This window comes from Asterias amurensis, chromosome 12 (assembly GCF_032118995.1).
Source record: "Asterias amurensis chromosome 12, ASM3211899v1".
In the NCBI taxonomy this organism is placed as follows: domain Eukaryota; kingdom Metazoa; phylum Echinodermata; class Asteroidea; order Forcipulatida; family Asteriidae; genus Asterias; species Asterias amurensis.
In genome coordinates, this window is record NC_092659.1 from 16,923,008 (window position 1) to 16,940,756 (window position 17,749).

A 17,749-nucleotide genomic window follows, 5' to 3' on the forward strand; every position below is an offset into this window, starting at 1 on the left:
GTTCAAAAATTTCACAAGGTTATAGCCTCATGATTTTTTCGAAAAGTTCCCAAGGCTATATATAGCCTTATGATTTTTTCAAAAATTTCACAAGCCTTATGATTTTTTCAAAAATTTCACAAGGTTATAGCCTCATGATTTTTTCGAAAAGTTCACTAGGCTATATATAGCCTTATGATTTTTTCGCAAAGTTCACGAGGCTATATAGCCTTATGATTTTTCGAAAATTTCACAAGCTTATGATTTTTTCAAAAATTTCACAAGCCTTTTGATTTTTTCAAAAATTTCACAAGGTTATAGCCTCATGATTTTTTCGAAAAAATCACAAGGCTATATATAGCCTTATGATTTTTCAAAAATTTCACAAAATTTCACAATTTCACAATATAGCCTTATGATTTTTTCGAAAAGTTCCCGAGGATATAGCCTTATGATTTTTCGAAAAGTTCACAAGGCTATAGCCTTATGAAGGCTATATGATTTTTTGGGAATTTTTTGGGAAAGTTCACAAGGCTATATAGCCTCATGATTTTTTCGCAAAGTTCACAAGCCTTATGATTTTTTGGAATAGTTCACAAGGCCTTATGATTTTTTCGCAAAGCTCACAAGGCTATGCCTTATGATTTTTCGAAAAGTTCACAAGGCTATAGCCTTATGATCTTTCAAAAATTTCACAAGCCTTATAATTTTTTGGAAAAGTTCACAAGACTTACGATTTTTTGAAAAACTTCACATATGATTTTTTCGCGACGTTTTTTCGAAGAATTTCGCAAGGTTATAGCCTTATGATTTTTTCGAAAAGTTCACAAGGCTATGTATAGCCTTATAATTTTATCGCAAAGTTCACAAGGCTATATAGCCTGATGATTTTTTCGAAAAGTTCACAAGGCTATATTATGATTTTTCACAAATTTCACAAGGTTATAGCCTTATGATTTTTTCGAAAAGTTCACAAGGCTATGTATAGCCTTATGATTTTATCGCAAAGTTCACAAGGCTTATGATTTTTTCGAAAAGTTCACAAGGCTATATAGCCTGATGATTTTTTCGAAAAGTTCACAAGGCTATATTATGATTTTTCACAAATTTCACAAGGTTATAGCCTTATGATTTTTTCGAAAAGTTCACAAGGCTATGTATAGCCTTATGATTTTATCGCAAAGTTCACAAGGCTTATGATTTTTTCGAAAAGTTCACAAGGTTATATAGCCTTATGATTTTTTCGAAAAGTTCACAAGGCTACATGGTTTTTTCGAAAAGTTCACAAGGCTACATGATTTTTTCGAAAAGTTCACAAGGCTATAGCCTTATGATTTTTTCGAAAGGTTCACAAGGCTATAGCCTTATGATTTTTTTGAATAGTTCACAAGGCCTTATGATTTTTTCGCAAAGCTCACAAGGCTATGCCTTATGATCTTTCAAAAATTTCACAAGCCTTATAATTTTTTGGAAAAGTTCACAAGACTTACGATTTTTGAAAAACTTCACAAGGTTATAGCCTTATGATTTTTTCGCAACGTTTTTTCGAAAAATTTCACAAGGTTATGTATAGCCTTGTGATTTTATCGCAAAGTTCACAAGGCTATAGCCTTATGATTTTTCGAAAAATTCACAAGGCTTATGATTTTTCAAAAATTGTACAAGGTTGTAGCCTTATGATTTTTTCGAAAAGTTCACAAGGCTATATAGCCTGATGATTTTTTCGAAAAGTTCACAAGGCTATATTATGATTTTTCACAAATTTCACAAAGTTATAGCCGTATGATTTTTCCGAAAAGTTCACAAGGCTATGTATAGCCTTATGATTTTATCGCAAAGTTCACAAGGCTATAGCCTTATGATTTTTCGAAAAATTCACAAGGCTTATGATTTTTTCGAAAAGTTCACAAGGCTATATAGCCTTATGATTTTTTCGAAAAGTTCACAAGGCTACATGATTTTTTCGAAAAGTTCACAAGGCTACATGATTTTTTCGAAAAGTTCACAAGGCCATAGCCTTATGATTTTTTCGAAAGGTTCACAAGGCTATAGCCTCATGATTTTTCGAAAAGCTCACAAGGCTACATGATTTTTGGGAAAAGTTCACAAGGCTATAGCCTTATGATTTTTTCGAAACATTCACAAGATTTTTTCGCAAAGTTCACAAGGCCTTATGATTTTTCAAAAATTTCACAAGCCTTATAATTTTTTGGAAAGGTTCACAAGACTTACGATTTTTGAAAAATTTCACAAGGCCTTATGATTTGTTCGAAAAGTTCACAAGGCTATGCCTTATGATTTTTCGAAAAGCTCACAAGGCTACATGATTTTTTGGAAACATTCACAAGATTTTTTCGCAAAGTTCACAAGGCTATAGCCTTATGATTTTTCAAAAATTTCACAAGCCTTACAATTTTTTGGAAAGGTTCACAAGACTTACGATTTTTGAAAAATTTCACAAGGTTATAGCCTTATGATTTGTTCGAAAAGTTCACAAGGCTATGCCTTATGATTTTTCGAAAAGTTCACAAGGCTATAGCCTTATGATCTTTCAAAAATTTCACAAGCCTTATAATTTTTTGGAAAGGTTCACAAGACTTACGATTTTTGAAAAATTTCACAAGGTTATAGCCTTATGATTTTTTCGAAAAGTTCACAAGGCTATATTATGATTTTTCACAAATTTCACAAGGTTATAGCCTTATGATTTGTTCGAAAAGTTCACAAGGCTACATGATTTTTTTCGAAAAGTTCACAAGGCTACATGATTTTTTCGAAAAGTTCACAAGGCCTTATGATTTTTTCGAAAGGTTCACAAGGCTATAGTCTTATGATTTTTTCGAAAAGTTCCCGAGGATATAGCCTTATGATTTTTCGAAAAGCTCACAAGGCTACATGATTTTTTGGAAAAGTTCACAAGGCTATGTATAGCCTTATGATTTTATCGCAAAGTTCACAAGGCTATATAGCCTGATGATTTTTTCGAAAAGTTCACAAGGCTATATTATGATTTTTCACAAATTTCACAAGGTTATAGCCTTATGATTTTTTCGCAAAGTTCACAAGGCTATAGCCTTATGATCTTTCAAAAATTTCACAAGGCTATAGCCTTATGATTTTTCAAATATTGTACAAGGTTGTAGCCTTATGATTTTTTCGAAAAGTTCACAAGGCTATATAGCCTGATGATTTTTTCGAAAAGTTCACAAGTTCACAAGCCTTATGATTTTTCACAAATTTCACAAGTCTATAACCTTGTGATTTTTCAAAAATTTCACAAGGTTATAGCCTTATGATTTTTTCGAAAAGTTCACAAGGCTATTTGATTTTTTGGAAAAGTTCACAAGGCCTTATGATTTTTTTCGAAAAGTTCGCAAGGCTATCTTTATAGCCTCATGATTTTTCGAAAAGTTCACAAGGCTCTAGCCTTATGACTTTTTCGAAAAGGTCACAAGGTTATTACCTTATGACTTTTTTCGAAAAGTTCATAAGCCTGATGATTTTTCCGCAAAGTTCACAAGGCTATATGATTTTTTGGAAAAGTTCACAAGGCTACAGCCTTATGATTTTTTCGAAAAGTTCACGAGGAACTTTGCACATTTTTGCCGAAAAAGATGAACAATTCTGCCGAAAAAATTGAACAAGGCTTGTGAACTTTGCTATTTTTGCCGAAAAAGTGAACTTTGCAAATTTTGCCGAAAAAGTTAAGGCCTTGTGAACTTTTCAAATTTTTCCGAAACAGTGCAAGGCTTTAGTTACAGGTTGCTGGAAAAATTAGATGCTCAAATATTAACATTTTCTCAATGTTTAATCGTTAAAAGTGGCAAAGACTACAACATTCTCATCCCCAGCAACAACAAAATATATATAGCGTTAATAATTTAATTAACTAAAACGATTTAAATTTAAAGCAAATTTGTGCAAAGAGTTAGTCAGAGTGTCGACCAGGCGTTCAGGGGACTCAAAGTCTGATCGAAACCAGCGTGGTGATCACCCATTAGAACCCTTAAGGGACTGGCAGGTCCCGGTCCCTCCTTTACTCTCCCACACGGTATTACTCATCCACACCTAATTTGGGGATAGACATGACGGACCCCAATCCATTACTGGTGCTAACAGTAAAAGTCATGTCCCTCTTGGTACGGGTAGGATTCGAACCGGTGTACCAGCTCTGGATTGCACGCACAATGGAACTATCCAGTACACCGTGTCGCCACGGTGCCCGTTGGTATTTGGAGATGATTTTAATACTACTTAAATAATTCATGGCGCTGATGCAAAAATAAAGAAACACAAGCGGGATTCGAACCCGGGTCTCGTAGGTCCCACTCCAACGTCTTAGTCGTTTAGCTAAGGCGCCATGTGATTATCTTCGTCACATAATCATATTCAAACACAATTTGATATCCAAACCCAATTTATTCTAGGTGTACAGTTGCAGTTATTTAAAAAATTGTTTTATGTTTATCCCCCAAGTTGGAGTAAATAATAGTTGTTTATCTTTTGGTTCCAAACGTCCCCTATGGTGACGTCTTGTCAGTTTTCTTTTAATCATAACAAACTCATGACAAGTAGGTAAACTCATATCATTTATTTCTTTATTTACTGGTTTGGTTTTGCCTTTAGATTGGTTATCTTTTAAAGTCATTTTTACTGATTTATGATACACCCACAAGGGTCTTGCAGTCCATTTTTGACTGTTTCTTTATAAAATCAAGAAGTAAGTCTTGCTTGTTTAGCTTCGTTTTTTCCAACATCGTAAGATACTGTAATTTTATCATCAAAAGGTCGTACATTGTCAATGCTTACCCACTTGTGGCCGGTTTATCACACATATTGTGGCATTAGGGTTATGCATGTTTAACTAATAAAAATATATAGTTGGTACTCTTTGTTATTGTGAATGGAATATAACTATGTGTTAATAAACCTCCTAAAATTATTCAGAACAATAACACAGAATATGTAAATTTCTTACAAATTTATTTGTTGCTAGCAATGTACAAGATAATTACATAATCAATATAATATTTTTAATATTTGATGAGATGAACAAATACTGCACAAACCATTAACTTTTCTTGTTTAATTCAGACGAAATAAAAGTGATTATATTATTCATTGAATAAATTTATAAACTTTCAGAACACAGTGAAGGCTGACGCCCATATTCGTTTTCCCGCGACCAAGTTGGTATTGTTTGTGCGCTATCCTGTTTCATCATGTACTTTAGTTAGTAGTTTATGGCTATAAAAATTATATTATATACTAGGAAATATTATTATGAAAGTTAAATAAATTTAACCAATCAGCAGAGAAAGCCCGAAAATAAGATTTGTGAGACTTGTTATCTTCACGCAAAATGGAATCATCAATTCTGAAGAGTGGATCTACAACAACATAAGGCATGTCACTCGAAGTGGTCTTGTAAACATGCCCTGCAGTTGGTTGCTTTGTCCAAGGCTATCTACGCAAGCACCGGCCCGCTCTGAATTCACGAACAGCATATATCTTCTGGCCTTGATTTGTAACCTCGTTGATACCTCGAAAAGCCATGCTTCGACCCCTATGTGCCATGCGGTATAGTATCTATGCTGTTCATGAATTCAGAGCGGGCCGGTGCTTGCGTAGATAGCTTTGGACAAGGCTATGCAGTTGGTTGCCTCCATGTTGCCTGCAAAATTTGCCCCTTTGTGTGATATTATACCATATTGCTCAGTCCATATCACACCCTGCACATTTATCTGGAATAATATCAGGAGGGTCTTAGACTGGTGGGCAGATCGTTAAATGTCTTTCGCGGTGATAGCGTTTTGACTCTCTGCGATTCCAGCAACACTGTGGATATTCTTGCGAAACTGCTAGCCCTGTGAGACTACTGCTCTTGAGCAGTGCAGTTTCATGGAGTAGTCGGCGGCCAGCAGCTTCACTCGAGAGCAGTGATCTCGCAAGAGCAGTACTTGATCGGTGGACCTTATTCATAACGTGCCACCCCGACACGACTATCACCGTGACAAACCAATGATGACTTCTTCACAAGTCTAGAAGTAAGACCAGATTTTATCTTGAGATTATTTCTTGCAACAATGCACACAAGTGCATCCAATATATGTGTAATATTTGTATGATTTCTCACAATTAGTTTTCTAGAAATTCCCTTTGTGTTGGTATTTCATTTGTTTATGTTCCTCATTATTCTCCGGCAATGTTGACTTTTGACCTCTGCAAGGGCGCCCTCTAGACACTTTGTCATGTGAAGTAGATTGGACGGGTCAGTCTCGAGAAGCTGGGTGGTCTTGTTCCCAGAGTCCTCGGTGTGTAACTTCAGGAGGAGGGACGGGGTTGTTTGGTGGTGGAGTGACCGACTAGCAAGCTGCAAAAAGGAAAACATTACGGGAAAACTCAATAAAAGGATTTCTGAGTTTGGCCACAGTACATGGGTAAAACTAAAATGAATATTCTTTCTCCCTGATGCAAATTTAATACCTATTAAAGTATGAATCCTTTTCAGTGAGCGAGTGTGTTTACATAATATAGGACCAAATAATTTGCCTTGAGCAGTCAGCAGCCAGACATGTTTGTGTATGACCCAATTAAGTCCACTGTTCAGAAAAGCAATAACTTGGAGATAACAGGTGTGAGTTGCCAAACGATAAGGATGTGTCTTTTTAGCCTTTTTTCTTTAATAGATCACTCATTGTTTTTACAATTCATGGCGGCAGGTTTTGCACTTTTTAGTAATACATTTTTGTGGCTCAACCCTGACCATTCAATATCATCCACTGTAGTGTTGAGATGTATATAAACTATGCAAGCCGGCAATAAAGTATCATGTGATGATGAGTGAATCTACACAGTACACAGTCAACCCTCCTACTGTCTGACCATTCAATATCATCCACTGTAGTTTTGAATTGTATACTATGCAAGCCGGCAACAAAGTATCATGTGATGTATGAATCTACATAGTAAACATGTCTATAAAAATAAGTGAAAAGTATTTTGAACCAACCTCGACATCAAGTCGCCATTCGAGATTATGGTAATGAGGTAGATCCATAACCATCTCTGATTGGACTGTTCGAATCTCCTTGCAGTTGTCAACATAAAACCTCAGAAGCTCCTTCTTCATCTCATCAGAGAAACCCAGCGTCAAAATGGAGTCTTGGAAGTCAATATCTGTCACCTTAGAAGTGAAACAGAAAGTTTAAGGGTTTTTGTAACTGTGTTCATTCCCGCCAACAGAGGCTGCTGTTTCCCCATCAAATAGTTTTAATTTTGTGTGTCTGTACCTAGGATTCAAACCCACTGCTAAGGGAAGCTTTCCACTATCATTCTCTTCAAACCCTGTAAGTTTAATGTAAGTCTGTGGAATTTTGAAAAAGTACCCAAATCATTTAAGGAGAACACAATCTTTATGCACATTTCATTTGGCTTGGTATTTGTTTTGTTTTTACCAGAAAGTAAAAAAAAAAAATATCTGTGTTAATATGCACCAACAGAGGGCGCTGTTTACAGACGTGGCTTCTCTAAATAGTTGTTTTAATTTGGTGTGTCCCTACAAAGGCATCGACCCCACAAGTCTAAGGACAGTGAAATCTTTTAATTACGGTGCTAACAATTAATAATATCTCTAGACTAATTGAAGAACCTCTTCAACTAATTGAAGAACCTCTTCAACTAATTGAAGAACCTCTTCAACTAATTGAAGAACCTCTTCACTCTTGTGTGTCCCTTCAAAGGCATCGACCCATTAATTAAGTCCAAGGACAAAACAATCTGTCACCAAGCTCTGGTGTTTCAGTTCAGCAGAATGTGGGTTCGAGGACACTTGGGTCCCTGAGCAAGACACTTAACTATAATTGCTTGTGTACCTGTGAGGTCAGAGATGGTTCTTGTGATTGATTTAGCCAAGTAAAGCATATTTTGTGCACAGGCTGTATAATCCCAAGGGAGCCGAGATGGTTTAAGGAATTAATTAAATGGCCCAGTGACCAGGGATAATGTTGGAAACAATTTGTGTTCCGGTGTGAAAAGCGCTATATAAAAACTGGTTTTTGTTATTTTAAAATCTTTTAATAATATGGTGGCAGTGGTTAAAAATATATCGAGACTAATTGAAGAAAAATGTATTTATGTTAATTCCAATATGATAACCGTGCTGTTTCCACTTGTGTTATTTTAACTAGGAAGTGTTCAACTGAGAAAGTGTGACCTTTCAGCCTGTCAAGTGATGCCTCAAAGTTAACAAAACATCCACCGTAGCCAGTCGGAAAAGTTCAGTGGGAAAAAATTGTTCTTGAACATGAAATCTGAGACAGTTAATTAAGAGTGCGTTTGTTTAGCTTCCCTGGGTCGAACCCGGTGTGTGGGCGTGGTTTTTTCCAGGACAAATGTGTGCAGATAACAACCCACGTTCGTCCTGGAAAAAAAAAACGCCACACACGGGGGTCGACCCAGGGAAGCTAAACAAACGCACCCTATAGAGCAGTAGTCCCTGTCTACTTACTTACCATAAGTTTAGCACTCTCAGCCAACAGGTACATCAAGCCTTCTACACCATGACGCACTGTCTCTGCATCAACGCTTAGCTTCTCTGATAAACAAACATCCAAGAAATACTAACATTAACCCTCTTACTGTTTGACCATTAAACATCATCCAATGCAGTATAGAAAGATAGAGGCGCCAGCCTGAAATAATTACAAAAAAGGTATACCGTCCTATAGACCCCCTTTTGGGGATAAAAAAGTGATCTATTTTGCCATAATCGTAGCGCTTAGAAGTGAAAAGTTTCTCAATTATTTGCTTATAACTATTCACACCTGCTGTTCTTATTATCAAGTACATTATCATTGGCATTAATTTTCAGAGTTTTTACCAACAGACACATATCCTTTTATACAGACACACTTAGTAAAGGTTGCGACATCATCAGATGCTGCTTCTTCAGCGAGCATTAGTTTATTAACTTACGGGCTGCAATGAGATACATCTTGTTGTTGATGCCTTTCCTGATGAATTCCATGGCAATTCGACAGAATTCTTGAACAACTGATTAAAAAAGTTAGATAAATATTGTTGATTATAATATTGTCTTTAAAAAAAGAGTTCTACAAATTAATGTTAACAATATTACTCGAACAAATTCTCAAAATTTGGGTCCATTCGAACTTGAATAAAATCCTAAAAAATGGGTGGTGGCAGGACGTCCTTGTTATAGAGAAAGAAATAAATCTCCAAGAAACCTGTGGTATTAAATACTGCAAAACTACCGCACACATTTCAATAGGGGATTATTTTCAATTATACTTGTTATTTACACTATTAATTTCTGACAGCTGATTAACAGATTTTAATCCTGACTGATACATATGACTGCGATAATCATAATCCTTGGGAGGGCACGGAGGCGGGTCATTCCCGTTCAATTTAATTATCGTAATGAATGCCTTTTTTCTACGTGCGATAGTAAACCCTCCTCCCGACGGCCGGGAGGGGGGGGTTACATTATCGCAACTAGAACTACCTTTTTTTCTCGCTGTGTGCATCTGCATCTGCATCTGTCAGTTACTGTACAAACGCCTGTTGTGGCTATCCCAGACAGAACGCACGATGCAAGGAGGCGGTATACACTAATTTTTGTTACATAGATCAGCCAACTCAATTTTAAGTAGGAGATCCTTGAATTTATCCAGAGTTGGTGCACCGCGGATCGACTCAGGTAGTAAGTTCCAGGCAGGAAGTGTTTTAGGGTACAGTGACTTTTGGTAACAGTTCTTACTTGCAGAGATGTGCTTATACAGTAATTTTCCACTACTCAGGCGTGTTTCTGGTCTTGGTTGGTTGGTGCTGATGCGATAACGAGTGATGTTGCTAGGTATGAGGCCATGGGTTTCCTTGTGTTTAGCACAAGTAGCAGTGCCAGCACAATGAAATGGAAATTGCACCATGAAGCACAATATCAGCCATTAAAAGTAGTTGCGATAACGTAACCCTCCTGCCGACGGAGCCGTCGGCAGGAGGGTTACGTTATCGCAACTACCATTAAAAGCAGCTTTAAGTTGTTTTTAATTATTGGTTTTTAAATTTAAGGGGTTGGATAAAAAACAAGAATTAAAATTAAATTGATTTTGAATAGCAGAATTGGAATAGACTGTGTGTGGGGTTATTTTTTTTTATTTTTTTTTAACAAAAATAAAATAATAAACTAGGATTAGGATAGGGCTAGGAAAGTCATTCATATTCAAACCAAGTTAAAGGCAATATGGGAGATCTTTAAGAAAAGGTAATACAAGCAGAAAAATCATGACAAAATGGCCTATATATAATTCGGTCATAAACAACATTTTTGGAAGTGATTTTTTATTTACAACAGCGCCCTCAAGAGGTCAAGGCAGCAGCTTATAGGCTTTTAACACACGAAACGGTGAGTGCTTCGTCGTTTCGCTTCCTGTTTTTTAATCACTAAAATGCAAATCTTTACCTTCCACATTCACCGAAACTAAGAAATTCAGGTGTTCCTTGTGTTCATCTTCAAGTACTAGCAGCATTTTGAACAATTGAAAGGTAGAATACGTTGATATCAATCACAAAATATTTCCTGTGTAGTGTGTCACTTTTTTGTGTAAAGATTGAATGGCAAGTAGACTGGTGATTAGAATACACGCCTCTTACTGTTCAGTGATATATACTGGGACGTCCAGGTACCAGAGCATTGAGCAGACGGTATTTGTTTGTGTACAAATTCTGCCAAAACCTCCTTTCGAACTTTAAATGTGACTTTTGTTTTGTGCGTTGTTGATCAAATAAGTGATTGAAGTGACTTTATTTTTTTGCTAATTTTAGGTAGAGCAATTGGATTTTTGTGTATCTAGTGACGGTGTAGGCCTAAGACTAATTTCTAAATTGATTTTTTTAACAAAAATATTTTTTAATAAAAAGAAAAAATTTATGAAAACAAAAACAAAATACTAAGGCTTTCCTTAGTAATTTTTAAATTCCCAAATAATTGACAGCCACCTGTCCTGTTTAGGATAACTTTCCGTATGGCGCAACCACTTTTCACTCGTTTTTATCAATCAGGTAAATAAGTTCCTATATTATTTTATATTGAATGAAAAAGTGGTGGCTCCATACGGAAACTTTTCCCCTGTTTGTTTTATTGTTTTATAGGCTTCATACAGCGATGACGGCATCATGTGTTTATTTAGCGGCTGATGCCTACATGGTCTGCCTAACTCATGCTTTATCAACGGAGAGAGAAGAGATCATGGGACTTTGTATTGGAGAGGTTAGTTGGTATCCATGCCTGATACTTGATTAATGCCTTAATTTTAGTTCATGCTTGGGCGAGTGTGGACCATTAGGCCCTATTGTTATAAATTATTTGTTATTTTGCCATTGTAAAAGATAACGACAAAGTAACAAATGACAATGTTTGCAAAACGAGACTAACATTCATCCTGATGTATAAAGTCCCCCAAAAGCAGTCACTGTTGTGCACTTTCAGTGACATTCCAGCTTTCAAATGTTACATATAAAAATAGCTGGTGCCGGCAAAAATTCTACTACCTCAAAAATAAGGATGTTGCAGGCCTGGAAATTTATCCTTGAGAGGGCAAGGCCATTTTCATTATGCCAGGGGCACTTCCATTGGGAAATCTTAAAGTTTATGAGAAGCTTGTGAAGGGGCACAAGGCCACGACATGGGTCATTGGTCTTTTTGAGTTATGGTTGACACTATAGGAATATGTTGGGTTTGCATGTAAAAACATACAGACAAATTTGACCAAAACCTATAACTAACCGTGTTATCGCCATACCTCAAAATGGTTTATGGCCTTTATGTAATTCCAGTTCTTATTTTGTTACGGTATTTTCTTTTTTTTAGATCGACACAAACCGAGCTGTGCACATTATGTCCGTCATCATGCTACGAAGATCAGATAAGAGTAAGGACCGTGTGGAAATCTCTCCAGAGCAACTCTCAATGGCAGCTTCCGAGGCGGAAATATCCTTTAAAACCCTAAACTAAAATCTAACAGCATGTTTTGTTTGTTTGACTCACAGTTGGACTAGTTACTGATTATACTTTAGATAGGATCAGGCATATCACCACAATCAGAGTCAAATAGTTTTGGTGTTCGCTAACTGTTGGTGTTGCTCTGAGGACTGCATTGTTAACTGATTATGATCATGCTGTACATACATGTAGGATCAGGCAAATCACCATAATCAGAGTTTAGGTGTTGCCAATACTGATTATTGCTTTACATGGGATCAGGCAAATCACCATAATCAGAGTTTAGGTGTTGCCAATATTGATTATTGCTTTACATGGGATCAGGCAAATCACCATAATCAGAGTTTAGGTGTTGCCAATATTGATTATTGCTTTACATGGGATCAGGCATATCACCATAATCATAGTCTAAGAGTTTAATGGTGTGGGTCATTGGAATTCACTTTGAACCGATTGAACAGACGTGGAAGGCTAGGAAAGATACCATTACTGCAACCTGACAATTTGAATCCACTAGTTCCATAGGAAACAACCATAATTCTTAGAGAGATTTTTAAACCCCATGTTGATATCGCAAATAATCCTTACTTATTGTATTTCCACCATTACATTAATTATTGATCTGCAAAAAAGTGCAACAGTGCATTTCACTTTATACGGACAGCAATTTGTCCAAGTTTTAATAGAGAGGGTGCTTTACAACTATAGATGTAGCTTATGAAGGTCAGTAGATAAATTCTCCTTAATGATTAACGGCACAGCTTAGCAACGTTAATGAAGCGTCCCTTGAGGGTAATAGGCTGGTACCACTCTCATCCTCACATCACTGTGTGGCCTTCACATGTTGGTAAGCTAACCTTAAAGGGGGACTCACCGTCATGGTCAAAGCAGGCTCCTGGCTGTATTGAATTATTAACTCTCAACCAGCTTCCAGGCCTGCATGCATTATTTTCAGAGGGCAAGGGTCACCAAGGCATTTTCTCCTTTGGGTCATTCCGTGTCAAATCACCCAATGGGTTACACCCTACCCTCTTCAAATTTGCTAAAAAAAATTTTATGGGGTAATAATGGCTCAACAAGCTCAAATTTCAATTTTCAGCTCTATCCGATAAACGGTTTTCGTGCTACGGCATGCACTTTCTCGTTGATTTCGGTCAAAATGCGCCTGACCTCTGACATTCAAACAACCATAATTCGGTAACCATTGGGTCAAATTTGTTGAAATTGGTGTCTTTGAAAAGGAAATTGTGTAAGCTTTCCAAATATGTCTTAATTTTTTTTGTAGGAACATGTTTAGGTATGATAACCTTTTGACCTCTACTTTGACCTTGAATTTGACCTTGTAGATCACGTGATCTGGAGATGAACTTCGGTGAAAATTTACCCCCATATGTTTTCTCCACAATATCAAAAAATTAGAGTTATAATATTTTGGGCTTGCCTTCAAGCTCCATTCAAAGTACATGTACATAACATACATGTCCATACGTATGTATATCAAGTGAGGCTAGTGGACCTCTAGCAACATCATGATATACATATGTATGGACATGTATGTAATGTACATGTACTTTGAATAGGAATAGGCAAGTAGGGCAACTTTGAGCGGAGCCTGAAAGCAAGCCAAAATTATTATATCTCTAATTTTTTTATATTGTTGAGAAAACATATGGGAGTAAATTTTCACCGAGGTTCATCTCCAGATCACGTGATCCACAAGGTCAAATCCAAGGTCAAAGTAGAGGTCAAAAGGTTACTAAACCTAAACATGTTCCTACAAAAAAAGTAATGGCAGATTTGGAAAGCTTATGCAATTTCCTTTCCAAAGACACCAATTTCAACAAATTTGACCCAATGGTTACCGATTTATGGTTGTTTGAATGTCAGAGGTCAGGTGCATTTTGACCAAAATCAACGAGAAAGTGCATGCCGTAGCACGAAAACCGTTTATCGGATAGAGCTGAAAATCGAAATTTGAGCTTGTTGAGCCATTATTACCCCATAATAAAAATTTGAGCAAATTTAAAGAGGGTAGGGTTTAAAATTGTCTTTTTTGGGGGGTGATTTGACACGGAATGACCCCTTGTTAAAGGGCACCCCGCACGGAGGAAATTGTAAAATTCTAGTGGAGCGTTTCAAGGGCACCAATGCGATGACTGGGGCATTGAAAAAAATTGAGTTACTGCAGTAACGGAGTAAAAGTTCATAATTCCATGTAAAGCCATAGGCCTTTACAACACTTGACAACACAGTTCATTTAAACATATTCATCAAGTTACCCAGCTGGGCCCAATTTCATAAAGCTGTTATGATTAAATGAATATTCATAACCAACAAGTTTCTTTCTCATTGTAAGTAATAAATACTCATGATCCCAAAAGTTTCCTTCATAGTGTCAGTAATGTTTTAATGAATATTTATAACCAACAAGTTTCTTCATTGTCAGCAAAGTTTTAATGAATATTCATAACAAACAAGTTTCTGTCTAATTGTAAGCAATGAATATTAATAACCCAAAAAGTTTCTTTCATAGTGTCAACTATGTTTTAATGAATATTCATAACCAATGATGATGTTCCTTTCTTACATTGAACCTAGACGTACGAACCCAAGCTTCATATCAGTTCCTCGACGACGGCTTCATTGGTCTCATCTTTTCCTGTTTCAACGAAGAGAAAGAAACACATGCTGGTCAGGTGCAAGTCACATGTTTTCAATCGACCAATCAGAGCCCCGAAGGAGAACCGCCAAAGTAAGGTTATTGGGAAAAAGTGCCCTACAAATGGACAAGCCTTTTAGTTTGTCTTGTAGCCTGTTTCTACTTTGCAAAGTTGTGTGTTTAGCAGGGTTTGGAAATTTGCACCAGACTATTGTACATCTTTGTTTCTTGGCAAGGCTTGGCCATGTCTGAATTGACAGTCCAATCTGGATCACTGAAAAGGCTTTTATTTGTTAACAGTGTTGATGCAGCCAACAGCCATTGCAGAGTTCCCTTGTTGGAAAGATCATCTGAACAAACAGAGGCTTCGTCTCGTGAAATGGAACAGTTCAAATTTTACCTTGCGATAATATTCCTCCCATTCCACTCTAAGCCACTCAATATTTTCATCCTGTACAGAATTACCCCCCCCCACCAAAACTAAATTCCACTTTATAACTCCCAAAATTCCAAGCACCCAATAAAGATAAGGGGGAGGGGTACCACTGTGCCCCATATCAAGCACCAAATGTTGATTCCAGGAAGAAACATAACAGAATTACTGTAGTTCTTGAATGTTTATTTCCATTGACAGTTACGACCGATTGGAAATCCCACTCTTCATCGTACCAAAAGACACAATAAGTACAGCTTGCTTAGATGCATTGGCAGAGCTGCCGAAAATCTTATCCCAGGAGGAGCAGGAAGCCTATAACAAGGCTGTTCTAAATACAGGGGGAGAAGACTTACTGACAACAGTACACAACGGGGCGGGTAAGTCTACAACTTGTATTAAAGGCACTGGACACTGTTGGTTATTACTCAAAACAATTGCCAGCATAAAAACTGACTTGGTATCGATCGATCAATGGAGAGCTGGTGACAGTTAACATTGTGAGAAATGGCTCCCTCAGAAGTATAGTTTTTGAGAAAGAAGTAATCTCTAACTCAAATATTTGAATCTGAGGTGTTGAACTTCGATGATCAATTGAGCTCAAATTTTCACAGGTCTGTTATTTTATGCACATGTTGAGATACACCAAGTGAGAAGACTGGTCTTTGACAATATTACCAAAGGTGTCCATGCCTTTAACACTACCTGTTTATTGGCTCACAGCAAATGAAAGAATAATTTAATGAACATCTTGGTTTGCTAGCGTTGATTCTTATTCTACGTGTACTTTCAAATATTTAGGCCTAAACGAGATCCAATACCAAATGGTAACCCATCTATCTAGTATAGCTATGCAATATTAAAGAGTGCTGAAACTCGACTCAGTAAAAGGGCTATAGAAAGTTTGTTTTATGGACATTAACCAACGGATTTGTAGATTCCCCATTTGGGTTTAGCTGTTTTACAACCATCTCCCAATAAAGTTGCTTTTTTGGCTTGAATATACCCATTGACTTCATCCACCCGTTATTGCCCAAAGTATACCATTTTACAACCATTTCCAGTCTCACCCTACATGGGTGTAGTTACTTGCGTCATAAAAATAACCGTTTCACTTCTTGCAGCAGGCCTTGAACTTTACTCTTGAAGGGCATGGCAATTTTCCTCTGGTAACGGCCATAATGTAAAGTTGTATTGGAACTTTGCAAAGGGGCTCCACAGCAGCAAAACCATAGGACACAAAGGCAGGTGCTGGGGGTGCAATGGGTTGTTCCGAGGCCTGCTATTGGAAACTTTTGAAGGCGGTCCAAGGCCAAGACCAGGGGCAACAGAGGCCAATGCAATTGCCTACGTGGCCTATTTGTAATTCCAGGCTGTTTTAAAGCTTTGGCATTTCTCTTTGTGCTTATAATGGTATTTTTTCGGTGTGTATTTTTTACAGTGTATACCAAATCCCTGTGTCATCTAATGGACGTTCTCAGTGGGCCGCTTATGCAGTGTATGGAGACAAGATTAGAAAGGAATAAACACAAGCTGATATCATTACAACAACAAAAACGAGATTTACAAAATCAACTTAGAGTTGCTAGTAGCTAGAGCTTTTACCAAACACTGGTTGCAGATACTTTAAGACCTGTACGAGACCATAGTGTCCACAAGCGTCTTGAACAATAATTCCCATAGCGGCCGCAAATGGCCACAAGATTTGACCTTCAAACACTGGTTGCAGATACTTTAAAACCTGTTACAGACCATAGCGGCCACAAATGGCCACAAGATTTGACCTTTTTACGCTTCAGATGAAGTGAAGGATTTTATAACAGTGGTGTAGTTGCATAAAACAAATGTTGTATACTGCACCCGGAATTCTGTCAAAAAATGTCAAGAAATTCTAGGTTCCTTCATAGCATGGTGACCGTCAGGGCAGTAAAAAGTTCCCTCAGTGGCTTCTGTTCCTGCCTTTCACCTCTGTTCATCGTCTATGATTATGAATTGCACAAAACCAAGAAATGGTAAATCGGTATGGCATGAGATCTGTTCTTCCACTAGTATTGTTTGGTTCCAGGAGGGGAGCTGAGGTTGTGGACTCGACAACAATGGCCAAAAGGGAAGAGCTTGAAGCTGGGCAAGTACACCCAGTTTTAAAGACACTGTGTGGGATACCAGGGGCGTTTTTTTTTACTGTGGAAGAAAGATCTCGAGCCTAACTAGACGACAATACTTATTCTAATCACTTTGAAATCAGTGGTTAGCTTGGTGGAATCATGTAGGACTCAACCAAACCTACAAGCTTGTGATTACAAGTCCTCCTGCAGCTAACCACTGGACCACTCTGACAACGAGTACATTCATTTTCAGCCTAGGTCAACATTTACTGGCATTTGACAAAGCTATGTGTTCATCTATGAAACATTTCTGCAACCAACATGTACATAATGTAATGAAATAATGTCATCTATGTAACATATCATTTTTACTTTCAAGTTTTCATGATATTATCAATGTACTTAGGTATTGTATATAAATGTATCTATTAAGTAATGATTAAACATGAGTATGTTACTCTGAATCTTACAAGCTTGAACTTACCAAGTATAAGTCTACATCAAATTCCTTTAAAATGGTCATTAATATATACAAAATCTTAAGTTTG

The 17,749-nt window shown here is 37.1% G+C and overlaps 2 protein-coding genes across 4 annotated transcripts; one reads left to right on the forward strand and one right to left on the reverse strand.

Annotated features, from left to right (window-relative positions):
* Positions 1-4,109: 4,109 nt before the first annotated feature.
* LOC139944898 (COMM domain-containing protein 2-like) lies at positions 4,110-14,665 on the reverse strand. Of its 2 annotated transcripts, none has more exons than XM_071942064.1 (5): positions 14,592-14,665; positions 8,956-9,033; positions 8,493-8,575; positions 6,992-7,165; positions 4,110-6,352 (listed from the first exon to the last, which is right to left on the reverse strand). In XM_071942064.1, exons 2-5 carry the CDS (start codon positions 9,005-9,007, stop codon positions 6,152-6,154), a joined length of 510 nt encoding a protein of 169 aa, XP_071798165.1. In that variant the 5' UTR covers positions 9,008-9,033; positions 14,592-14,665; the 3' UTR covers positions 4,110-6,151. The 2 variants fall into 2 exon arrangements, with proteins under 2 accessions (XP_071798165.1, XP_071798164.1); XM_071942063.1 differs by lacking the exon at positions 14,592-14,665 and adding an exon at positions 10,466-10,604 and having other exon boundaries at positions 4,112-6,352.
* Positions 10,375-17,688, forward strand: LOC139944896 (lys-63-specific deubiquitinase BRCC36-like). Of its 2 annotated transcripts, none has more exons than XM_071942062.1 (7): positions 10,375-10,408; positions 11,155-11,272; positions 11,873-11,992; positions 12,764-12,851; positions 14,603-14,756; positions 15,298-15,476; positions 16,538-17,688. In XM_071942062.1, the coding sequence occupies exons 2-7, from the start codon at positions 11,168-11,170 to the stop codon at positions 16,690-16,692; spliced, it is 801 nt and encodes a 266-aa protein (XP_071798163.1). In that variant the 5' UTR covers positions 10,375-10,408; positions 11,155-11,167; the 3' UTR covers positions 16,693-17,688. The 2 variants fall into 2 exon arrangements, with proteins under 2 accessions (XP_071798163.1, XP_071798160.1); XM_071942059.1 differs by lacking the exon at positions 10,375-10,408 and adding an exon at positions 10,409-10,548.
* Positions 17,689-17,749: the final 61 nt, after the last annotated feature.

Coding starts and splice junctions, on each gene's coding strand:
- LOC139944898 (XM_071942063.1), bottom strand. CDS start 10,532: ATGCTGCTAGTACTTGAAGATGAACACAAGGAACACCTGAATTTCTTA. Junction 9,034..10,465: donor AGTTTCGGTGAATGTGGAAG/GTAAAGATTTGC, acceptor TTTTTTAATCAG/TTGTTCAAGAATTCTGTCGA. Junction 8,576..8,955: donor GATGTATCTCATTGCAGCCC/GTAAGTTAATAA, acceptor TTTGTTTATCAG/AGAAGCTAAGCGTTGATGCA.
- LOC139944896 (XM_071942062.1), top strand. CDS start 11,168: ATGACGGCATCATGTGTTTATTTAGCGGCTGATGCCTACATGGTCTGC. Junction 14,757..15,297: donor CCCGAAGGAGAACCGCCAAA/GTAAGGTTATTG, acceptor TTCCATTGACAG/TTACGACCGATTGGAAATCC. Junction 15,477..16,537: donor AACAGTACACAACGGGGCGG/GTAAGTCTACAA, acceptor TATTTTTTACAG/TGTATACCAAATCCCTGTGT.